General features: G+C 39.7%; 1 protein-coding gene across 1 annotated transcript; it reads left to right on the top strand.

Moving 5' to 3' along the window:
- Positions 1 to 17,442: 17,442 nt before the first annotated feature.
- Positions 17,443 to 18,537, top strand: LOC110896251 (putative F-box protein At1g60370). The gene has a single exon (XM_022143714.1). It carries the CDS (start codon positions 17,443 to 17,445, stop codon positions 18,535 to 18,537), a length of 1,095 nt encoding a protein of 364 aa, XP_021999406.1.
- The last annotated feature ends 8,583 nt before the right edge of the window (positions 18,538 to 27,120 follow it).

The raw sequence follows: 27,120 nt of genomic DNA, 5'->3' as shown, positions 1-27,120 counted from the left end.
GTAACGGTGACTACCCCACATTTTTCAAAAATCAAGTTTTCATCATCGCTTGTTTTCATCATCCCGCATCATCCCTCGCGCTTCCAAATTCATACACATTTGACGTTGACATTTAGAATCGCGGTTCAAATCAAGAAAATAATTTCACAAATTAGTGGCCCACTATGGAAGCTGATGGACCCCAAATGAAATCGTTAGCATATCAGCTTCAGCTGAGGTTTACAACTTGTGAGAAATTATTTCAATAATCAGGTGGGCCTTGAAATAAGTCAACAAGTTTGAAACCATTTGGGCCTCGTTATCTTAGCCCATGCAGAAACATTCATTGCATAACCCCAGCTTCAACATTCAGCTTACCAGTCAACCACACCTTCCCTTTGTCTTTATTATCTTCTCTTTCCTCGAAAAAACAACAAGCAGCCACCAACTCAAATCAAAAACCCCACAAAAAGTTCAGCCGCTATTCTTCGAAAGATCAGATGTTTCGAAACAATATGATGATCTATCGATGTTATTGAGGGGCAAGAAGATCCTTCGAAGCTGTTGGAGGTCAATTTGATCTTTCGAACTGGATGATGACCCTTCGAAGACTGATGAACCTTCGAAGAACATCTGATCTCTCGATTCACAAATTTTTTTTTTTTTTATCTTTCGTAATCTGTTCATCACCGTCCGACCACATCTTTCGATTAACAAATTTCAACTGAATCCTTCGAAATAAGTTGGAAGGTAAGATTGATCTTTCGATTCGGTTGATGAAGATGACGATCTTTCAAAACAGATTTTGATCTTTCGAACTGGATCCACTTGATCCTTCGAGATACTGTTGATGAACATGACCCTTCGACAACAAAATGATCTTTCAAGATTGTTTGACCATGACCCTTCGAACAGAACTGTTTTTGATCCTTCGATGAATTGAGTTGACCTTTCGAGGACAGGAGTTGATCTTTCAAGGGATTGAAGTGATCTTTCTAAAACAGTTGGTTGACCCTTCGAAAATATAAAGAAAATATCTGATCTTTCAAAATGTTGTGTTGATCCTTCGAGATTATGTTTTGAACCTTCGATGAATTCTTTTGATCTTTCGAAGTTCTTCACATCTTTCAACACATCAAGATGTGAAGAACATCAAGAACACAGACATCTGGGTAAATTTGCAGATTCGATGAAAACATTTGTACACGATTTTTGATGAAGGAAACTTGAAGATTTAGGAGAAAAACATAAAACCCAACACTCGTTTTATCACAGATCTGAATATTCGGGTCCAGATCTGAGTTTTTCTCATTTTCACCATTTTTACATCTTGAACAAAAATGCACAAAAATCACAGATCTAGAGCACATGTGACTTAGTAAACTGTTAGATTTACTAAATCGGGCACCATGGCTCTGATACCACTTGTAGGTCCCTTTTCGCGGAGGATTACGAACCTAAACCTTGTTATACAAACCTACTAGCGAGTGCGGAATCCAAGCTAGTAAGCAAACCGGGATGAAGCAAGTAGAGAAACAAACACACAAGAGTTCACCGATTAACACCACTGTATTAATACGTATGAAGGTTCCGGTTACAAGCACAATGTTTACAAATCTAACTTGTAAACTCTCACTATGTGTGTGTGTGTTTCGGACAGAATGCTCTCAGCTCTCAAGTCTCTTGTCTGTGTGCATCTATCTTCACTTAACACACTGCATGGGTATTTATACCCAGCTCATGTTGTCTATCCCGAAGGATCCGATAGATGGTCCGAAGGATCATCTATCGAAGACAAGTCACTCGAAGGATCAGCAGGGACCTTGAAAGATCACCTTTCGAGGTCTAATCATTCGAAGCATATCTTTCGAGCACCTCGAAGGATCAACAGTATCCTTCGAGGCTATCCTTCGACACAGACAAACATATTACAACTTATTGGCCAAGTCAAACTAGGAGGATAGTTGACTTGGTCAACTTACAGACTAACTCAGGACATCGTTTACATACAGACCGAATACAGACAAAGTACAGACACAAGTGCACCAACAATCTCCACTTCCACATTGTACAGACCAGTCACACCTTTCATCAGTTTGATTTGAGTTGGCCGTGGATGTATTTGTTTGATTTCCGAAAGGATTTTGGTTGCCTTTTTGAGGTTGGGCTTGAGGTGTAACACATAGAGGTTGAAGTGGAGTAGCCGCTAATTTAATACGAAAGTAGTCACTTGTAGTGAATATGGGTTGAGGTGTAGCAGCTGGAGGTGGCGGAAGATAGACACTTGGATCAAATTAAGGTTGCTTCTTCTTTTCTTTGGTTGGGTTTAGGACAATCTGAGGCAAAGTGTCCATAATAATTGCAATTATAGCACCTTACCTTACATATGTCAGACACGAATCTTGGGTATCTCTTCCGTCTATCATAATCATGATTATTATCGTGTGACATGTCATCTTCTCTTTCTTCTTGTCTAAACCTGTCACAGCCTCGGCCTCGTGACTGATTAAGTATTCCTTGTCCACGATTTCCAAAGTGTCTACCATGACCAAAATTGTTGTCGTGATGTGTGAACAAGAGTTTGTCTTGGCTATCTCCAAGGATTCCTTTCTTACACTTGATTCTTTCTTCGAAGGTTTTTAATCTTCCAATTGCTTCGTCAAGAGTCATAGTGTCTAAATCTGAGTATTGTTCAATAGATGCAATAATCTGAATGAATCTATCTGGCACGGAGTTTAAAAGTTTCCGCACTAGGGTTAGTTGATCACCTTTCTTGAATATAATGATTTTTTTTCTTGCAGTGTTTGTTTTGTATTTGCAGAAACAAAATAGGTCTTCAACCTTTTTTAGTGAACAAACCAGCCTTCTCGCTTTTTTTGCTTCTGATAAAATTTTGCTTCTAAAATTGATTTTCTTCTCCTGGCTTCGTGACTTTCACGTCTGAATCAATTTACTCCGAATTGGTTTGCACTGAATTGATTTATGGGTTTGGAAATCGTTTCTCTCTTGATCTTCTTGACTGAATCGATATATATCCAAATCGATATTACTGAAACAGTTTGATGTTGATGATTTGGCTTCAAGATTTCTGGTTCTGAACCGATTAAGATTTAATCCATTGGTACTTAATTGACTAAAATTGATTTGGTTTCTTCTGTTCGATCCTTCCTCGTGGCTTTCTAGTTCTGAATCGATGTTATACTGAATCAATTTGCTTCTCCTTCTTCAATACTGATTTGATTTTACTGAATCGAATTGCTGCCTGAATTGATTTCCTTCTGAATCGATTTGATTTCTGATTCACGGGTTGAAGAACGAATTGAAAACGTATCAGATTTGAACCCTAGGCTCTAATGCCAATTTTTGGTCCCAATCTATGAACTTGATACGAAAATAAAGATGAAACAACAAATAGAATAAACAACAAGAATTCAATTGAACCTGAGTGAATGTGATTGTACAGAATGAGAATGATTGAGAGTTGTGTTTACAAATGAAAATCCTAACCCTATTTATACATATCGAAGAGGTGCGTCCGAACAGTTGTGTCTTCTTGATGAAACGATGCGTCTCTTGAAGATCTTGATGTTTGCCGCCTTCTTTGAAGAGTCACGTCTCCAGGGAATGAATGTCGATTCCCTTAGATGTAGGTTATAAACTTTCACTTCGTCACTTCTGGTCCCCGCACTTGTATACTTAATCTATTTACAACTTAAACTAACTCTCTATTAATTACATAAACAACCCGCTACTTTTGACCCGCATGGATTAAGTAATTCCACATCAATAGATACATGTTTGTATATGATCCTGAACCTTATACACAATACAACAAGTGTAAGCGTCATCATAATCCCACACCAACAAACGGCTCATGAGGTAAGTGTTAGATTATAAACTTAATTATGTATGTTTATTATGTATTTTAGGATGTTTTAGTTTATTACGTAATTAATTATCGAACCGAGATGACGAATTGGTGGCACCGTTTCATATAGCGGTTATTCCCGCCAATTCCTACAACCGTCATTCTCATAGGTATATATATGTATTAACCAATAACATTTCTGGTTACCAAGACAATTTCATTTCATAAGAATTGTCCAAAACTGTTTCTCTTTTCGTTCTTATATTCCACTCTGTTTTGTGTGTGTAATCATAACACAATGAAAACCAATTCTTCGAACACCGGTAATGCTTCCGCTGATATGAAACTGGATGTCCAACATAGTGGTATCAGAGCCACGGTGGGAAATCGAAGAAAATCGGTCGATATTATATGATTCCGGGCACAACCGGATGATGAACAAAACAGAGTATACGGAGACGAAAGATGAAGGAGGCTGCGCGTGGAACAAGATGTTGTTCCAACAATGAATTACGTCTGCAAGAACCGTGAATCAGATGACATGACGGAATCGATAAGGATTCCCAGAAGTTAAAATACGGACAAATAAGTGTCCCAAGTTTCAGCCATGAAAGGGTTGAAGACGGCTATGGTATGGGCCGTAGTATTCACGAAGACGGGGAACTGTAGGTCCCTTTTCGCGGAGGATTACGAACCTAAACCTTGTTATACAAACCTACTAGCGAGTGCGGAATCCAAGCTAGCAAGCAAACCGAGTTAGTAGCAAGTAGAGAAACAAACACACAAAGATTCACCGATTAACACTAGTCGTATTAATGCAATGAGGGTTTCGGTTACAAGCTCAATGTTTACAGAAGTGTTCTATAAACTCTCTAAGTGTGTGAGTGAGTTCTGGGCAGAATGCTCTCTAAGCTTCTATCTCTCGGGTGTGTGGGAATGGCAGAACTCTAGAACTCTCAACACATGCATGGGTATATATACCCAGCTCAGCAGGTCTGCTCGAAGGATTCGACAGATGGTCCGAAGGATCATCTGTCGACCACATGTTACACGAAAGATCAGCGTGGACCTCGAAGGATCATCCTTCGAGGTCTAATGGTCGAACCATGGTCGAACCATATCTTTCGATCACCTCGAAGGATCAGGTGTATCCTTCGAGGCTATCCTTCGATCAGAACATCTTTCAACTGTTGTCCAAGTCAAACCGGAGGATGGTTGACTTGGTCAACTTACAACACAAATCAGGACATCGTTTATATCAGACCGAATACAGACAAAGTACAGACACAAGTGCACCAACAAACTCCCCCTTGGCTGTAGCTTTGTCTTTGATCTCTAAGCTTTGTCTTGTTCTTCTAAAAGTGTAGACTTGTCTGGAACTTCGACAGTCTTTGGTCTTCAGGTCTTCAAGACTCTGATGTCCTATCATGTCTTCAATGCCGGAGGATCTTCAAAGTCTTCACGTCTTGAAAGTAGAGAGTGTATCAACAAACTACCCGTATCATGTAGGAAGTGTGTTGACAAACTCCCCCTTAACATAAGCTCCCCCTTGAGTTATGCTCGTGAAAAGACTTTATCTTTATGAAGTGAGATCCTTGTGGTGTTGATGATGGCCAGCGGCAACTCGATCATCTTCATCTTTTGAGCGCCTTCTCGTCGTGTCTTCATTCCAAAGCTTGTCATCGACCATGTTCTCCTAGCCTTTAGAATCTGCACATGCAAGAAATCTAAACGCGTAATGAGAACAACTGCTTGGAATATAGCATAAACAAATGACACACGAATGACCATGTCATAATCAAACACCGTCCGACAATTTGAAAGTTTAATAAATTTATCAATTTTAAATTCTAACTTTCAAAATCTGCAAATATTTTTTGACCGTTTATGAAGATTTAGTCAGTCCGGTTTTCAGTCAGGTTTCAGGTAACAAAGACTCGAGCTCCAACATCGTACGATCGAAAATAAAGTAGAAATAAAATTTTTTGGCTTTTTATAAAGTTTATATTAAAACAAGCCTAAAATCTTTTTGGTATTTTTGACATTAAAAAAGACAACAATTTAAAATCCTTTGAGTGTTATCAAACGACATCACCGCTAATGTCGTGCTGATATGCACCAAACGACGAAACTGTTTAAAAGAAATAATAAAAGCTAAGCAGTACATAAATATATACAGACATTCTTTTTGCGAGTTTCGAGGGTAAGAGAATCATATCAGTGTACGGTCATGCCAAAACACTCTTGTTGTTCAGTTAGTTAACATTAAGATAAGCATCCTATAACAATTATCGGTATTGTTGTCCACTTAAGCTCAACTTATCAGATGTAATCATGTTTAGAGGATACGTTAACGTATGATTTATACTTACCGACCGGTGTTCATCCACATCACGACACATTCCCGTATCAAGGTATGCACGAGAGTTCATCTTACCGGTGAGTATACCGATTATCATCTGTTTGACCGTATAAATTGTGAGATACTCACTTATTTTGATTTGAAAACAAGTCCTATGTGATATAATCACTTATTGATGAGGAACTTGATTTTCGTATGCATGAGGGCACAGGTGCAAGTCCGTGAACAGGTCAGTACTTCCGTACAGCAGAGAGACGAACTTGACACCCGGAAAAATGTGATATTTTATCACTTATTTGATTTGGACATGTGATTGTTTATCACTTATTGAGGTCGAATGCAATATGCAATATGTACACGTATGTATAGTATCATGGAAGATCTAGACTTGCGTCCCCGTTATTTTTCGGTAAAAGATACAACCATGATACCCAGATGATAAGCAGCATAAAGACCGAATATCTCAGAACCTCGGCAATCTATCAAACGAAATTTCGGTACTAAGACCATATGCCAATGAATGGTTCCCACCTGGTCTTCAGTCGATTAAGATTTATATCACCCTGCACACTTTAAAATGATTGTGAGCCTACCGATACATCTTATATAGAGCTGCTTATCGTTTTTCATTTAAGGTTTAAAGAGGTTTGGATAGACCACTGATGTACTATCATTTTCTCTTTTGCTCGCCAGGAAACTCATTTTTGTTTTTCTATTGTTTTTGTGTTTTTGAATTTTTTCGATGTTTTTGGATTTTCCGATTTTTGGATTTACTCCCCCTAAAATCAACAAACTAAGATAAATTTAAAAACACAAAGGTATTTACAAAAATGATTTTCCGATGTTGGTTTTACTCTTGCTTGACCTTAATGCCGTTTACCAATAATAAAAAGTCAAATCTTGATTTGTCAAATGCTTTGGTAAATAAGTCGGCACGTTGGTCATCGGTGTGGACCTTAACAACATCGATTAGCCTTTTCTCAAAGCAATCACGTATGAAGTGATATTTGATTTCGATGTGTTTGGTCTTTGAATGCTGCACAGGATTTCTAGTGATATCTAAAGCAGCAGAATTATCAACGTAAATAGGAGTAGTTAGGAATTCAAAACCGTAGTCCCGCATCTGTTGTTGGATCCAAAGAACTTGGGAGCAACAACTTGAGGCAGCAATGTATTCAGCTTCGCATGTTGATGTAGCTACACACGTCTGCTTCTTGCACTGCCATGTGACTAGGCGATTTCCTAAAAACTGACATCCAGCCGTTGTGGACTTGCCGTCGATTTTACATCCGCCAAAATCAGAATCACTGAAGGCTACCAATTCAAAGTTATTATCCCTAGGGTACCACAGACCGGTGTCAGGGTACGCCTTCAAATAACGAAAAATCCTTTTAACAGCAGCAAGATGTGAGGCCTTCGGGTTAACTTGATATCTAGCAAGCAGGCACGTTGGGTACATTATGTCTGGCCTTGATGCTGTGAGGTACATGAGAGATCCGATCATGGCGCGATAGATAGAAGGGCTAACAGCTTCTCCCTTCAAGTCTGGAGTAATTCCGTGATTAGTTGGCAATGGGGTACCAATGGGCGTTGCATCAGACATCTGGAACCGGCTCAAGATGTCACCAACATATTTAGTCTGATGGATGAATATCCCAGACTCCGTTTGTTGTACTTGTAGGCCCAAGAAGAAGGTCATTTCCCCCATAGCACTCATCTCGAATTTATCCTGCATAATGCGCTCGAATTCCCTACACAAGACATCATTAGTAGAACCAAAAATAATGTCATCAACGTATACCTGTACCAGAAGAAGATCTCCATCTTGTTCTTTGATGAAGAGAGTACAGTCGATAAGACCTCTACGAAAACCGTTCTCCAGCAGATAGTGAGATAAGGTTGCATACCAAGCTCGTGGTGCTTGATGAAGACCATAAAGAGCTTTGTTGAGCAACCAAACCCGATCGGGATGAATAGGATCTTCAAAACCTGGAGGCTGTTCGACGTACACCTCTTCTTCAACCACACCATGTAAAAATGCACTTTTCACGTCCATCTGATAAACCTTGAATCCTTTGAAGGACGCATAGGCTAGAAAGATTCGAATTGCTTCGAGACGTGCCACTGGTGCATAGACTTCGTTGTAGTCGATCCCTTCAATCTGACGAAAACCCTGAACGACTAAACGAGCTTTGTTTCGGATAACAACTCCGCGGTCATCCTTTTTGCATTTGAAAACCCAACGGGTACCAATCTTCTTGTATCCAGCAGGTTTCTCTACAAGTTTCCAGACACCCAGCTTCTGGAATTGTTGCAGTTCTTCCTGCATTGCTTCAACCCAGGCATTATCCTTCAAAGCTTCTTTCCACGTCCTTGGTTCTTCTTGTGAGACATAACACGCGAAGGACCAGTCGTTTTGTTGCCCGGATTCTCGAATAGCTGCATACAAGCCTGCATTGTTGTTGTTTCGCAACATGTTTCTTGTTTGTACGCCACTTTGCACATTTCCAATGATGTTTTGTTGAGGATGGGTATTATGAATCCTTGTTTCTGGATTGTCTGGAACTGGAACATTTATACCCAGGTTGTTAAGATTAAGATCAACAACCAATTCAAGACCCGGAATTGACGAAGAGGATGATGCAGTAGCCTCAGCTGTTCTATGAGCATCTACTGGAGGAGTACCCTCTGAAGTACCATGAACTGCTGTTGTAGGAGCTTCTTGATCTGCATCTAGAAATTCATCATCCTCTGAAGATTCGTTCAATTCGTTTGCATCATGAAAATCCTCATTGTTGAGAGTATTATTGTTCACCGAAGAAGATGGTTCTTGATTAACAAGAATCGGACGAACCACCGGTGAAACTGTTGCATTGTCACTCTCGAAAAACATCCTAGCCGCAGCATTTTCTTCAACGGCTTCAACATTGATCGAATTGAAAAAGTCATCGTACTCAAACATCCAAGGCTGACCAGGACATTTGACTGGCAAAGTGTGCCTTTGTACTCTGACCTCAGACCATTCCTCGACCCTTTTAGTCTCTAGATTCCAGACTCGTAGGTTAGGGGTGGCATACCCAAGAAAGTATCCATCAATTGCTCTTGCCCCAAACTTTCCATTAGGATCGATGATTGTGCATGGAGCTCCAAACGGTTCTAGATAAGACAAATCTGGTTTCCGTTTCTGAAGAAGCTCAAAGCAGGTCTTGTTGTGTCTTTTGACTGTAAGGACTCTGTTCAATGTGTAACATGCAGAGGCCACAGCTTCAGTCCAGAATGGAATGGGTAGCTGCGACTCTACCAACATTGTCCTAGCAGTCTCGATCAATGTGCGGTTCTTACGTTCAGCGACACCATTCTGTTGAGGAGTATAAGCTGCACTAAACTCATGAAGAATACCCTTTGAAGTGCAGAACTCCGTCATGGAATGATTTTTAAATTCAGTACCATTGTCGCTACGTATCCGCCTAACCTTCAACTTATACAAATTCTCAATCTGAATGATCAAGTTTTTGATGATGCCAAAGGTTTCACTCTTGTGTGCCATGAACGCAACCCAAGAAAATCTTGAATAATCATCAGTAACCACGAGGCAGTATTGATCACCCCGAATACTCTTGTGCTTGACAGGACCGAACAAATCCATGTGCAAACGTTCAAGAGGAACTGCCACTGTGTTGATCTTCTTTGTAGGGTGCTTCTTCTTTGTTTGCTTTCCTTTCTGGCACGAAACACAGATGTCTTGAAGATGGAAATTTTTGAGGGGAACACCATTCACCAATTCATTTGAAACCAGATGATTCATTTTGCGTAAGTGAATGTGACCCATTCGTCTGTGCCAAGAGATAGTGTCTTTTTCTGTGGCTTTGGAAACGAAACAAGTTGCTTGTGCAGACGTAGTAATAGCTTGGCTCATGTCAAGGACGTACAAATCATTTATCCTTGGAGCCGACAAGAGAATCCATTCTTTTGGAATTTTGAAGCCGGGTTTCAGCACATAACATCCATTAGCATCAAAGTGTACTGAAAATTTCTTGTCACAGATTTGAGAAACACTAAGAAGATTGTGATCAAGTTGTTGCACAAAATTGATCTTGTCAAAGCTGACAATCCCGTTAGATATCATTCCTTCACCCGTTATGTATCCACCTTTATCTCCAGCAAAAGCAACATAACCTCCTCTAATAGATTTAACGTCGTAGAGAAGCTTCATGTCGCCTGTCATGTGCCTGGATGCCCCACTATCAACAATCCAATGACTACTGATAGTTCCTCCTGAAGCACCCTGCACATGAACTCAAATGAATTAGTTGGAGATGGGGACCCAAGCCATTGTGGTCTTGGGTCTTCCATTTTCATCAATGACAATAACTTCTTGTCTTTGATGGTTGGTGAATTGTGATGGTCCCCCTGATTCAACAACCGTTTTTGGTTTCCAAGTCTGTTTGGTTTCACCAGTGTTTTTCTTTAAAATTTTAACTTCTTGATGATTTGAAGTTTTAGAATTTTCTGGTTTTACAACAACAGATTGTTTATGAACCACATCGGTTTTAATCGCTTTTTCAATTTTCTTGACCTGTTGCCGTTTCTGTTTCTTTTCCCTTTCTTTTACAAGTCGGGGATCTTGTTTTGTGGAAACAGATGGCTTACGGTCAGTCTTACCACGGGGATCATCAACCTTTCCTTTCTGCTTATGAAGATATGGGCAGTTTCTAATAATGTGCCCAATGGTTCCACACTCAAAACATGATCTTCGTTCTACAAACCCCGAAGAATCATGTGATCGTCTAGCCGATGATGTTGAACTTTGTGAACCCGAGGTACTAGGTTTTGAACTACTTGGTTCATTTCTTTTCTCGACAAAAGCTTTCTTGACAAAATCTAAGTAAGATTGATTTTCAAACTTCTCAATTTTGTCTGTTCCCGTCGATTTCACAAAGTTAACATTCTTCTTCTTCTTTTGGTTCGGCTTCTTTTGCACTGGAGCCGGTGCTTTACCTTTGGGTTTGGTGTGATTTTGCTGTGTTGGCACTGTTGGCAATTTCTTGTTGCCAAATTGCTTTCGAACTTCAGCCTTTGGGATTGGAGGACACTGGGTGACTGTAACTTTAGGTCCTGCCTTTCCCAAGAACTTACTCGTCGAATTTTCAAAGACTTTGCAGATTAAGGATTGATTAACATTCTTAATGGGAAAATCTTTGTCTGAGTAAATTTTATCATCACCAACTAGAGTGTACAGCAAATTCACACTCTCCGACTCCTTCTCAGACGAGGACTCAGTTGCAACAGTCTTAGCGGGTTTGACAGGGGGATCACATAGAATGTGATTCTCAAGAGGTATGTCCTCGTTTTTGGCTACCGCATCAGACTTTGCTGGGACAGTATCGTCAGATTCATCATCAGACGAATCAGCATCCTCAATCACAACTGGAGGATCTTGATTCTGTTCAGCACTCACAAATGTATCTGCTGACACATCTGAATCTAAGGATACTTCCTTTTGGTATCCGAGTCCTGCAGCAAACTCCTTAACATCTAGAGGCACAGTAGGTTCAAAGAAAACCCTGTCCTCTTCATCAGGCATGGCATCATAATTATGTCTCACTGGTGGTGGACACTTCTTGTAGCCAATGCATGTGACATCTCTCTTTTCCTTCTGAACGTCAATGATGTGATCTAACACATAGCTAGAACTCAAATAACTGTCTAGCTTGAGTTGGATCGCATCACTTTCGGTTTTCACACAAGCCATCTCTTTTTGCATACTCTCAAGGCGAGATATATACAAATTAATATCAGTTTGTTTTCTTGAAACCATTTTAGTCAGTTCAGTTTTATCCTTCTTTAATGTTTCAATTACTGACTTAAATTCTTTTTCATGGTTTTCATAAAACATGTTGGCTTCTGTGCATTTAGAGAGATCCACAGTCAACTTCTGATTGTGGAGAAAGGTCACATCATATTTTTCTTGCAAAGCGTCATGCTTACTTTGCAAGTCACTCAAATTCTCATTCACAGTAGTATGTTTGTCTTGCAAGTCAAACAAACTAGCTTGTAAAGCATCATGTTTGCCTTGCAACTCAGACATACTTTTCTCAAGATCAGCACATCTAGCATGCAACCTAGCACATTCATCACAATTAACAGCAGTGGGTTCATCGACACATACCTGACTTGATGAACCGTCGACATTAGCCATAAAGGCTGAATGGAGAGAAGACGAAGAGTAAGCAGCTTGATCCACCAGAATAGATCTTCTTTGAGTTTCTGCTACAGCTTCCCCCAAGAGTTCATCAATGTCAATATCATCCGAAACATTAGATGTCTCACCCACATGATCATCACCAGAGTTGGATGATTCTTCATCAACACTCCTGCTGTATCCAGAGGAGTCTTCATCTTCAGACGATTCATCACCACTGACAGAAGATTCTCCACCATTGGTGTGAACCAGCTCCTTCACAATCTGAGCAAAACATGCTGTTCCATCAGGAGCATCACCACCCAACTGGATTGACCAGTCACAACCTTCATCCACCTGAACTGCAAGTGCTCGGTTGGTTTGGTTGTTGACAGGCACCAATGTACGATCATTGTTTCTGTTCTGCTGGTTGCCTTGGTTCCTGAAGGGGTTTTGATTCCCGTGCTGGGCTGGCTTTGTACATTCCCGTTTAAAGTGGCCCCGTTCACCACAGTTGAAGCACTTAACAGCTTGCTTATCGAACCCATACTTGGTGTCTCGCTTACTTTCCAAGCTGGTTCTTCCAGTACTTTCCATCCAATCCTTTGCTCTTCTCACAGCACTCGCAAAGGCCCACTTGATGTCCATCAAGTCCATCTCCTCCTTATCAATCTGCCTGTAATCTTCTTGTGTCAGATTAATGTTTCCAATCTGACCTTCTATCAACCCACAGTACGCGCTCACTACAGTGTTAAGCAGCTCCATGTGTTCCTTAGCTACTTCTACACTGATTTTAGAGAAGCTTGACGTGTCGAGCTGTACTGTACTTGACTTTGATTGTTGACCTGCAGCAGATGATGTTCCTCCATAACATGCATATTGAGGTTGTTGAGCAGGAGGAGGATGAGGTGGTTGTATTGGATTTCCATACAGATCTGTGGTTGGAGGCGGCTTTACAGGAACTTGCACTGGATTGCCATACATATCCGTGCTTGTGACAAACGCCGTTTGAAGTGGAGCATGTGATCCAGCTTTTGCAGATGAAGTAGTGGAGGTGCCATAATACATCTCTGGATTCTGTGGCACTGCAACTCTCTTTGCCTTCAACGTTTCTTCCTGATCCTTGTTCTCCAGAAGCTGCACGAAATCGTTGATATTGGTAGTTCTCAACGTTCCGTTGTACTTCAAGATTTCCAGGAAGTTATTCCATTGAGGCGGCAATGCATCGGCAAACTTCTTTACCACCTCTGTTGGAGTCGTTGTGACTTCAAAGTTTGTCAGCTCAGTAAGCAGGTGATAGAAACGGCTTGTCATATCTCCCAAGGACTCCTTATCCATACATGTGAAGCCATCAAATTCTTTCTTCAGTAGATCTCGTCGTAGTTGACGTGTGGCTTCATTACCTACTCCTCTTGTCTTCAATGCATCCCACAACTTCTTCGTAGTCTTGAAACTGACGAACTGATGATAAATATCCTTGCTCAGTGCTTGAGTGAGGATAGCGTATGCTTTCTTTTCTAAGTCATACGTCTTCTTTTGTTCATCAGGAAGATCGGCAAATGTAGCTGTCGAAGAAGCAGCAACCTCGATAGTTTGATCGAATTCCGTAATGAACCGTAACCACAACTCTGTATTTTGACCAAGAATATATGTATGGAAACGATCAACCCATCCCGGATATTCATGAAGATGCATCAACTTTGGAGGCCTGTTTAAACTTCCGGTTTCACTTTCGCTTAGTAGAAGACTTTGAATACTCGGAGTTTGATTTGAAACAAACGCCCATTGACCAGCTGGAGTGGCATTTGCTTGTGAGGATGTAGAAACTGGAGATTCGGCCCATGATGGAGATTGACTGGTATTCATGTATTTTCCACTGTCTGGAGCCGGACTTCCCCACCAACTCGGATTCATGATAGATAAGCAAAATAAATGCTAAGTAAGAAAGATCCGAAAGATAACACAACCGAAAGATCCTGGTCGAAAGATCTGAAATCACAGAAACTTGTTAACAATAAACAAACCTCAATCGAAAGATATAACCTTGTTCGAAGGATCAACAGTACTCGAAAGATTACTGTTGACTCTCGAACAATGATTTCGAAAGATTCAAGAACTCGAAAGATTCCCTTTGAAAGATCCTTATCTTTCGAGCCAAATCCTTATCTTTCGAACAACAGATCTCGAAAGATTCACCAATACGAAGGATCCTAATCTTTCGGACACTAGTCTTTCGAAAAGATTCCTCTGTCGAAGGATATGTTTCAGACTTCGAAGGATGGGTCGAAGGATATAAATCTTTCGAGCCCTCCTTGATCGAAAGATATCGAAGGATGATCTTTCGATGTCGAAAGATATCTTTCGAGAGGCTCTGACACAACTGACTTTGATGTGAAAGGTTGGTGAAAAGGTGACAGGTTGGTAAGGTCAAACTTTCGGCAAAAGGGGATGTCAGATCAACTTTCCCACCAACTTTTGAAAGATTGCCCAAAAAGGATAACCTTATCCTTAAGCCAGTCACCGGAAACACACCGGAATACCACCGGAAAACACAAAGTTTTCTAAAAACCAATTTTTATGTTACCCAACCAAAACTTGAACACTCCCGGTTAGTTTAGACACGTTTTTACTCAAAGAAAAAGCAAGAAACTTGGTAAAAACAGGTGCAAAACCAAGTGTTTCAACACACCACAACTTGTAAAAACCCGGTTTTAAACAAGGTTAAGAGCCTTAGCTCTGATACCACTTGTAGGTCCCTTTTCGCGGAGGATTACGAACCTAAACCTTGTTATACAAACCTACTAGCGAGTGCGGAATCCAAGCTAGCAAGCAAACCGAGTTAGTAGCAAGTAGAGAAACAAACACACAAAGATTCACCGATTAACACTAGTCGTATTAATGCAATGAGGGTTTCGGTTACAAGCTCAATGTTTACAGAAGTGTTCTATAAACTCTCTAAGTGTGTGAGTGAGTTCTGGGCAGAATGCTCTCTAAGCTTCTATCTCTCGGGTGTGTGGGAATGGCAGAACTCTAGAACTCTCAACACATGCATGGGTATATATACCCAGCTCAGCAGGTCTGCTCGAAGGATTCGACAGATGGTCCGAAGGATCATCTGTCGACCACATGTTACACGAAAGATCAGCGTGGACCTCGAAGGATCATCCTTCGAGGTCTAATGGTCGAACCATGGTCGAACCATATCTTTCGATCACCTCGAAGGATCAGGTGTATCCTTCGAGGCTATCCTTCGATCAGAACATCTTTCAACTGTTGTCCAAGTCAAACCGGAGGATGGTTGACTTGGTCAACTTACAACACAAATCAGGACATCGTTTATATCAGACCGAATACAGACAAAGTACAGACACAAGTGCACCAACAGGAACAATTCAAGAGACGTTCAGATGACGAAGAAGACGTTTCGATATTGAATCTGGCAAGTACAGATGTTCACGATGGGGCATGCTTCACCCCGAATATCCATATGATTGGTTACGATCGGGAAGATCAGGAAGAACCAATCGGTGATCAGAAGGATCACAATGATTCAATCGAACAAACGGAATGCTACGATTCCGGTGGTGACTGCAACGATAAAGAAGATGAAGACTCGTATGTCTTCATATGCGATATGCAAGATGATGTTCCGATGACCGGAACCGTTCATGAAGACAAGAATATTATGAAAAGAACCGTTCGTTTGAAGGAAGATGAATCAGGGTATAAGATTATGTCGACCAACGACCGCTGGGCAGTAGTGGAAAACGATGTGGGTTATGAATATGATATTGTAGAACTGATGAGGACATTGTATGCCATGTATCAGGACATATTAATCTATTACTACAAGTTCAGGGCTGTGCAAGGAAAAGCGATAGATAAGGAAATGGTGGAACAAGACAAAGGTTCATCGGATCTCTGCCATGAAGAAGGAAAAGGGACGGAGATATTCAAGATGAAGAGGCGATCCATCACTATGCTTTGTTTGCCGGTAATGACTGGGAAGGGATGAAGAAGATGCAGGCAAAAACGACCCGGAATGTCCTCATACATGCTTCTAAACATAATTAAGTTTAGGGGAGTATGTTAGATTATAAACTTAATTATGTATGTTTATTATGTATGTTTATTATGTATTTTAGGATGTTTTAGTTTATTACGTAATTAATTATCGAACCGAGATGACGAATTGGTGGCACCGTTTCATATAGCGGTTATTCCCGCCAATTCCTACAACCGTCATTCTCATAGGTATATATATGTATTAACCAATAACATTTCTGGTTACCAAGACAATTTCATTTCATAAGAATTGTCCAAAACTGTTTCTCCTTTCGTTCTTATATTCCACTCTGTTTTGTGTGTGTAATCATAACACAATGAAAACCAATTCTTCGAACACCGGTAATGCTTCCGCTGATATGAAACTGGATGTCCAACAGTAAGTAAGACAACTGGACCACGGTGGTCTTTGGCGGTCCTAGCGGATTCTCACTAATTATTTCCAATTAATACGAGGTTCTCACTAATTTTTTCCATTTTTCTAAACCGAATGGGTTACTGGGAACCCACAAAAGTGACCTAGATCCATCCCTGGTGTAACAGGGGCCATGCAAATGGAGACAATGATGGTGATCATCCTGGTTACAAACGACTACATGAATCAGTATTGGCTAGCTTTGAGGGGATTTATGATTATGAGAGGGGATTTAAATTAGTCAAGGATATCCGAAATAATATATTTGACGTTATCCCTTATTATAATTTGATTGTTATTTTCTTTTTTCTTTTTTTTTGATTGTTATTTTCTAATAAGAATAAAATCAACAGAACCAATTAGAATCGGTTTAGTTACCCTGATACAATAACCTTATAGTAAATTATTAGAAAAAAAAATCTATATCCTAAACCGAAAATTCTGTAAGATCAAAATCAAAACTAAAGTATCGGATAAACTTTAAAACCAAATCTTGCGGAAGGAAGGCTATTAAATATCTTCCATAACAATGTTCATAAAAAAAATACATCACTCATAGAAGACGTAAAGCCATGGCGGCTGAGCTTTCACCAGACATAGTATTGTTCCACATACTACCAAGGCTTCCGGCCAAATCTGTAGCCCGTTTCAAGTGTGTCTCCAAAGGATGGCACTCGTTCCTAACCACCCCAATGTTTACCAACATGCACCTGCACCATCAAAATCGCCACAAACTACTCTTCATACCCAAAACATCATCATCATGCACCTTCCGCACCATCGACTGTGAATCGCCCAAAGATGGTTTAACCGCCCCTCGCTGTCTGCCTTTCGATAGTCCTCGAAACGTGTCAATCATAACATCTTTCAATGGATTGGTATGCGTAGGCATAATTCAACATGATGATAATGTGGAGGAGGAATACTACTCTGATCTGGTCTTATGGAATCCATTGACAGGTGAGTATAGAATCTTGTCAAAAACCAATGCTCATAAAGAATGCTATGAGACCACAACGAGAGCGTCTGTGTTGTATTATACCTCTTCTGAAGATGACTACAAGCTTCTACGTGTAACCAATTCTTGCGATGCTTATATATACTCGTTGAAATCTGACTTGTGGAGAAAGATTGAGTCAACTGAGAACTTCCATCGCTGGATTTCTAACCATTGTGCATTGTTGAATGGAAAACTCTATTTCCTAAAATATGATAAGGCTATAAATAAGTCACATTCTGTTATAAGTATCGATTTGAAGACCGAAAAGTTCACAGAGGTAACAACTCCCTTCTTTAGAGATTCAACGATATGCATGGGTTTCACTGTGCTAAGAGGCTGCATTCACGTTTGGATGCTCCACCATTCAAACTTTTGGCGGCACAAGATTGAGTTGTGGAGGATGGACGGGGATGGTTGGACGAAGGTGGTCACTTTCACCAATGCTGCTTGTGGTTGCACTTGGCCATGGTGTGTGCAACCTCTGCACTTGATGGCGGATGGAAATTGGCTCATGCGTTATGGAGAGCGCCTTTGCATAACAGATCCAAACGATCATCCAAACGATCCACTTAAATCCACTAGGGTTGTTACTTACATGGGCGCGGGTATCCGTCGCAGTGGAAAATACATTGAGACTTTGGTGTCACCCAATCAATATATGAAATGACACCCTTTTAACTTCCTGCTTTTTGATATCCTATTGTACACCATGAATCTATTCTGCAAAAACTTAACAAAGTAATAATTAGAGATTGTGTGTGTGTGTTATTGCGGTCATTTAACATGCTTCTTGCTAACTTAAACTGGGATCAAGTTCATGAAAAATGTATTTTTGGCAGAGAGTTATAAGTGTTTTTTGTATTTTATTTCAGCGCATGCTTTATTTTTCTCATTTTCGTAAGAATAATGGTATATTTACAACACTTTAAGATCCGTTTAAAAAATTAATAGTATGAACAGAAAAAAAAAACACTGTAGGTCCGTTTACGGATCGCCGGACAACTACGAGATCTTGTTTCAGATGCCGGAACAGGTGCGGAATCCCTGTTACGACACAAACCGAGTGAGAGATGAACACAACACAAGGATATAACGTTTAAACAAATGTGTATTGATTCAGCAGGGTATAGATACAAGATGGTACAATATGAACTACACTAAAACTCTCTGATAAATACTCTCTTGTGCTTATGTCTGTCTCTCCTATCTTCTGTCTTCAGTCCACTGCTGTTTATATAAGCACAACAACACGACGAAACTGTTTCAGCTGGCGAAAGTCCCTCGACGAAACATCAATCAGCCGACGAAACATGTGGAGGTCGACGAAAGGTGTTGCTGGTTGACGAAACATATCATTACCCGACGAAAGGTCACAGCCGACGAAACTTTGAGAGTGACGAAACAAGGGGACTTTCATCACACCCTTATACACGACGAAACATGAGTTTCCTCAGCAGAAGTTTCGCCATTCGTGTGCAGGAGGGGTTTCGTCATGTATGTGTTGGCCATCAGATTGATAAGCAGCGGAAGCATTATGATAGATTGGATTCATGACAATAAACTTGGTTTGTTCTATGTTTGCAGTGATAGAATTGAGGGACAATTTTGGCGGTTAAAATTGTCTTGGTGCCGAAAATGGTTCCCGGCAAGACATATAAATATCAACATATAAATGGCAGTTATGAGTGGTTAAAGATGGAGGGAAACCACCCATTGAATCGGTGTCTCCTAACCAACATAACCACTCTAATGTACCTGTTCATAATTACATATAATTATAAGTCACATAACCTAAACTAACATACATACATAATATCCGAAATATATAAAGAAATTATGTTTATATTTTCTAACACACTCCCCTAAACATAATTACGTTTGCGAGAATGTGTTAAAACGCTGATATTGGCATCATCCACAGCAGCTTTTGCCCTTTTGAAGTTGAACCTTCTTCTTGTGTGCAGCCTCCTTATTCCGTCCCAATCGTTGCCAGCGAAGAATGCGTAGTGATCAGCATCATTTTCTGCAACTACTTTAGTTCTTGAGTTTCCATCCGTTTGTACACTTTCTGTTCCCTCCATTTTGACTTCATCACTCTTGCTTTGCCTTGGATCGGTCACTGTCTTGATCTCTTCTTTCTGATGTGCGTTTTCTTGTATTGATTTGTACTTGTAATAGTAGATCACCACATCCAAGTACATGGCATATAGTAACCTCATGTATTCACCTTCACTATAGTCATAACCAATCTCTTTGGCAATCTTTGCCCATAGATTGTTTTCAGTGACCATCCGATGTCCCCCTTCTCGTTTGACACTCATGTATAAATCTAATAAACACACCTTCCTGTTTTCCGAAGCATATGCCGGCAAAGGCCTTGTGAAGATTTCTAACTTAACTTTCAGAAACCAATCTATCATTTCATTGAACTTGATATCGAGATGATATCTGTATTTTATAACATAATCCTCGTCCTCTAACATGTCTAACAGTGCCTTACAGTCATTAAATTGTTTGAAAGACATTGCTTGAAGTATCAGAACGTTCCAGTCTGGTTCGTTGGTTGATACATTCAAACTTTCAAAGTAATCATTTAAGAATTCAGTTTTGAATCTTTCATGTTCCTTTTCTTTGCTTATCACTGATTCTTTCTCTAACATACCAACTTCTTCTTCTTTAGTCATTCCAGTTTTGTTACTCTTCTTATTAAACAATGGAATACTAAATGTGGGAAACAATTTACATTTGTCTCCCAAAAACACTTAACGGTGAGACCTTGAGTAATCAGTTGGTCTAAACTTAATACGTTTCTATCAATATCCGAAGTGTAAAACACACTCTGAATACGGATCTTTTCCATCCCTGATACGATTTCAGTGACCCCTATGCCCCTTATGAAGAAGAAATGATTTTCTCTAGTGTTCGTCTCAACACTTGATATGTTTTTATACGTTTGAACGTATCCATATTGCCAGAATAGTGATGTTTAAGAGTTTTACTAACATACCATATCTCTGACCAGAGACCTCTGTCGGTGCCAACCACTATGTATTCCATCCTTTGACCATTTTGATGTTCAGGATCTTTGTCGTGTAGTTTCTGCGTTCCTGTGTCTACTGCCAGACGTAGCAATGGAGTTTCCTCATCATTTTCTTTTATTGCACACGTAGAAATCTGGTGGCCAGGCTTATTGCAATAGTAGCACCGCCTCTGCATCCATTTCCGTTCACGCTTCTCTTCAATGCGGTTTTACACAGCATCATTGTTGAAGATGGCTTGAGATCATCATCGCTAACATAACCGGCTCTGATACCACTTTCTTGGCCATCAGATTGATAATCAGCGGCAACATTATGATAGATTGGATTCATGACAATAAACTTGGTTTGTTCTATGTTTGCAGTGATAGAATTGAGGGACAATTTTGGCGGTTAAAATTGTCTTAGTGCCGAAAATGGTTCCCGGCAAGACATATAAATATCAACATATAAATGGCAGTTATGAGCGGTTAAGATGGAGGGAAGCCACCCTTTGAATCGGTGTCTCCTAACCAACATAACCATTCTAATGTACCGGTTCATAATTACATATAATTATAAGTCACATAACCTAAACTAACATACATACATAATATCCGAAATATATAAAGAAATTATGTTTATATTTTCTAACAGTATGAACCCAACTAATGGCCCAATAGATTGATCATCATTAAAGGCTGGCCCAATGTATGAGATATTTAAATGCATGGCTCTTCGATCAGGTTATAAATCATGCATTCAATTTCCAGATATCATGTGACATCATCATGATGATGTCATGGTGATGTGTCGGCGGGAATTGGTTCGCGGCTCTCCGTGCTTCGCGTGTCGAACTCTGGGGCGCACGGCGGAGGAATGTCGTGACATCGGGTTTGAGCCGAGCCTAACCTAGTCGAACCGAACCGAGTCGAACCGAACCGAGTCGCATCCACATAAAGTGTATCAACAAACTCCCCCTTGGATGCTACTCGTGATGGTTCGTTCTTCACATTGTCAGATCTTTAAAAGGTCTTCACATGGCACAATCAGGGAGTGTATCAACAAACTCCCCCTTGAATGATGCTCGTGAATCTTTTGATCTTCAATACTTTTGGTGTTGATCAGTGATCAGCGGCAATTCGATCATCTTGATCTTCTGATTGCATCAATGTTGTGTCTTCACTTTACGGCTTGTCATCTGACACGTTCTCTTCACTTTTAGCTGGTTCGAATGCAACATCTACACACGCAACAGAGCTAAAAACGTAATGAGAACAACCGCTTGGAATATAGATAAATTTAACAAACGACACATATGAGACCAAATCTCAATCAAACACCTACCGACAATAGTTTGAAAGTTTAAAAATTGATCAATTTTAATCCTTTAACTTTCAAAACTTGTTAACTTCGACCGTTTATGAAGATGCAATTGTTTTCCAGCTTACAATCAGGATTTTAGGTAGGATAGACTCGAGTTCCAACATCGGTCAATCAAAAATAAACTAGAAGCAAAATCTTTTTGGTTTTTATATAATTTAGATTAAAACACACCTAAAATCTTTTTGGTACTTTTCACTTTTCAAATGTAAAGACGGAAAGCAATAAATAAATATATACAGAGATGCAGAAACGAAACAAAAAAATTGTGAATAAATATTTACAAACATTCTTTTTGCGAGTTTCGAGGGTAAGATAATCATATCAATGTACGGTCACGCCAAAACGCTCTTGTTATTCAATTAGTTAACATTCAGATAAGCATCCTATGACGATTATCGGTATTGTTGTCCACATAAGCTCAACTTATCAGATGTAATCATGGCAAGGGGATATATTAAGGTGTGATTTATACTTACCGATCGGTGTTCATCCACACATGACACATTCCCGTATCAAGGTATGCAAGTGTAACAACTGTCACTAAAACCCGTAATTAGGATAATAATTATCCAATAAGAAAACCCTAATTGAGACACCCAAATAATTTGGCATAAACCCTGAAATTTCCGGAACCATCGGAATCAGGATCAGGGCCCCTAAAACTCGAGGGGGGCAAACCCTAATTGATAATTATCTAATTAAAATCGTTGCTAAAAACTGATTGGCTAAATTTTTGACTCACCAAGGCTAGACCCGAACTCAGCTAGGCTAGGAAATAGGTTACACCCTTTACGGGCCGTAAGGGTTGATCCTTACGGACCGTAAGCTGACCAGGTACCCTTACGGACCGTAAGGGTTATGTCATACGGTCCGTAAGCAAGGCCAAATTTTGGCTATAAATAGCCGACATTGGGACATGCACAGGGGAGTTAAAACGACGTAAATTGTCTCTGTGTACGTCGAGTTCAGGCTATTATATCACAATAAACACACACACGATCACGAGGTGCTGCCGCAATCAGGGTAATAACTCGATCGCTATTACGATTCAACGTCCGATCGATTATAACTATCCAACGATAGTCCGGGTGCTGCTCAAATTGAGCTTGTACTTTGATTATTCGTCATGATTTCGACTTGAATATTAGAGTACTGTTCGAATTCGGACTATGCTCTGTTATTCGTTGTGAATCCGATTGAATTATTGAGTATTGCACTGATTAATCGTTGTGAGGGTTTAATCTCGTGAATTGACGTAACTGCTGTATTAGTTACTAACCTGCCTGTGTGTGCATTGTGTTAAATTAGGTTAATCAAGGCTAATCAGTAGGCTTATATCTTGCTCGTAATCTGCAACGTGAGTCATTCTCTTTTTATCAACTGTTTTACAAAACTCCAAATTATTTTCAAAGTTATAATTACAGGGATTAAGTCTTTGTAATCACCATATTACAGCCGGTATGTGGGGTTTTGTATACATTACTTGTTTCCCGTCACACTTGGACAAACGGGTGGCCAAGGGGTGATCTGACCACAGTCACAGACACCATTGGACAAATGGGCTAGCCAATGGATAGTCAAGTGACAAATACTGTGGGTAGTTGGTTTGATATCAGAAACATTGTAATCGCTCTTAATACTGTAATTTATAACTAACGGGTTGTTTTAGAAAACAGAATGATTCACTCAGTATTTCCCCGCTAACAAAACCTTTTTCCAACATGTTTCAGGTGATCTAGGTGATCCAGGAAAAGTGCAGTAAAGCACTACAAGCTCAGAGAAGTGGTTCATTGTGAATAAATAAATAAAACATGTTTTGGAAAATAAAGATTTCTGTGTGAAATCAATTTATTGTAAATTATGGGATTTTATCCCTAAAACTTTGTGTAATATATTAAACGAGCATTTTTACGGTGAAAAGATCCTGTAATAAAAAGACTTCCGCTGTCGCATAAATCAGATACCGCAGAATTTCTGTCCCGCGGCTCCTGGAACGGGTCAAACCGGGCCGGGGGCCGTGACAGAAACAAGGTGGTATCAGAGCTAATTAATAACTATTGAGCCACTGATCGAGCCACTGACTCAAGCCTATTACTAAATTAAGTATTTGACAAAATACTTAATTCTATCAGTTGTCATTTTGTGATTATCTGTTTTTATTAACTGATTATTTGTTAGTTACAGTATGGGTAAACAAAAGCTTTCTGCTATCTACCACAAATTAGATATTGCATCTTCTTCTAAAAACCCAGTAAACCTAGAAGAAGGAATCTTTGTCCGCAAGGCAAACTATGAAAATCCACTTACACCTGAGAAAAGGAATTCGATACTTAAAAAGAGTCAGGAGAAAAAGAAACCCCGAACCAAGAGAGTTAGGTTTAACCCAGAAATCCAGAAATTGGGTAATAGTTCACCTTGGGAAGACAAACTAGACGAGAAGTGGGCAAATCTTTATATGCTAGCTACTGTAGCAGAAAATGCAAATCTCTAAAAAACCGATAAGTTGGGGCTAGTAAGAAAAATCACTATCCAGTAAATAAATAAAATCCTAGTGTATTTATTTATGTTATCCTCTGTATAAATTAGTATGCAATAAAACTTCAGTGTTTATTTGTTAAACTTTGTTCCAAAGTTTTAACATTGCATTCTTGTATTTTGCATATATGCTATGCAGCATGAGTGAGATATCGGAAGCATTTCAGAATCTCAACTTATATCCAGTGCCTATTGAAGTCTCTTACGACTTTACTGGTTACATTGCTGACATAGAAGAACCTGTGGAATTCCAAGCTCCACCGCTGGAAAAAGCTAAACCTAAAAAGAAGAGAAGATACGTAGGGTGGAGGAAAGTACGCCGTAGGAAACCAGCCACTAGGAGACTTCCTAAAATAGAAAATCCTGTGAGCATGAACAAGGGAAAGGAAATAGAAACTGGAGAAAATTCTAAACCGCCAGAAAAAGAAATAGGAATAGATCTTAAGAAAAAGGGAATAGAGATTGGAGAGAGTTCAAAACAATCAGAAGAAATCACGTTCCAAGACGAAATAGATCGTCTACTAGAAAACTGTGATGTCATAAGCCCAATCCGCAACAATTTGTACCCTTACCCGGCCACAGTCCAATTTCCTTTAAACGTAGCACCAACTATTCCGGAACCTTTAATCCACACCCGACCATTTGGCAAAATGGAAGAATGGTGGACCAATGACTGGCAATTCCAAAACATAGTTAATAGTCCTTATAGTTTCCTTCCACAATTCGATCCAGAACCAATCCCCAATCCTCCCATGAGTAATGAAAATCTAGCTGAACTTCGTCAGTTCGGTGAAGAACTGATAGGTACAAGTAATAGGATCAGGGAAATGGGGGAGCAACTATCTTGGAAATACGATGAGAGGGAGCATCGTTACTAAAGCTGTCAGTCAACCAACGAAAAAGTCAGGAAATCATATTGTATAATAGTGTAAATAGTAACCTAAAACTCTGTAAAATGGGCAATAAAACCTTGTAAGATACGGTGTGTACGGATGCATATACAATATACAAAAACAAAATGAAAGTCGAGAAATCGACAATTTTGGTTATACTTGTATGTTGTGATAAATTATGTGTTCATCTATGCTAATTTGGTTATTAATAAGTTAGATACTAATAATTCCTACTAATTAGCAGATGGAAAACGCTAACAATGAACAATTAATGAAGTAAATCAGTCTGAGCCAGATCAAGAAGATCAATATATAACCACACAAGATATTGAGCACTTTATCGCCCAAGGGATAGCCAATGCTATTCCAGAAATTGTGGCTGCTGTTCAAAAACCCGTCGAACCACAACAATTAAATCCTAGTAAACGTACTCTGGAAGATAACGACAGAAACAGCATAAATGGAGGCGGCAATCATAATAATCATGATCCGCAACAAGTCCTACTCCTAAAAAGAATGAAAGCTGCAATGTCTGGTTGCACTTACAAAGAATTTCTTGCTTGCAAACCCACTGAATTTGCAGGTAACGAGGGGGCAACTGCAACACTGCGCTGGTTAGAGAAAACCGAAGCAGTGATTGCAATAAGCAAATGTACTGAAGAAGATCAGGTGATGTACGCATCAAATCTGTTCAAAGAAGGGGCGCTAGAATGGTGGAACACGGTCCTACAGGCAAAAGGAAGAAGGACAGCTTATGCCATGAGTTGGGAAGAATTTAAGAGTCTTGTAGAAAGAAAATTCTGTCCCGAATATGAAAAAGATCAAATGGCAAACAAATTCCTAAGTCACCGCATGACAGGGATAGATTGTCGTGGTTATACCTCGACATTCTTTGAATATGCAAGTGTCACACCCCTAATTTCCACGTGTCACCGGTGGGCCCGGTGGGGGAGTATCGTGACGTAGTTGATATCATCATTTGTCAAACAACACAAATTATAATGCACAGCGGAAGCAAATGAAAATAGATTTATTTCAACCATTAAGTGTAATATCAAGTATCACAATTTAGTCGAAATAGATCCACAGGCGGATCGAAAATAAAGAGAAAGAAATTGTTCAACAGATATATGCATCCCAAAGCTTGCGAGACTCTATGATGCTAAGGAGAAACCAGCCTATTGCGTATAGCACCTGCACTTAATCTTTTTGGGGAAAATACGTCAGTTTGCACTGGTAAATACAATTTAACTGACTCATTTTGAAAACATTTAAAAAAAATCGGTTTTAAATGCACAAGGCACAAAACATTTTATAACTTGGGAATAATTAATCAAAGTTAAACTTGTAAAAGATTTACATGTTTGTTGTGCGATCAGTCGCCCGAGTCGTGTGGGGTTTAAGGTTAAATGACACACC

The sequence above is a fragment of the Helianthus annuus genome, chromosome 12 (genome assembly GCF_002127325.2).
Source record: "Helianthus annuus cultivar XRQ/B chromosome 12, HanXRQr2.0-SUNRISE, whole genome shotgun sequence".
NCBI lineage: Eukaryota > Viridiplantae > Streptophyta > Magnoliopsida > Asterales > Asteraceae > Helianthus > Helianthus annuus.
This window is presented reverse-complemented; position numbering and strand designations above follow the sequence as displayed.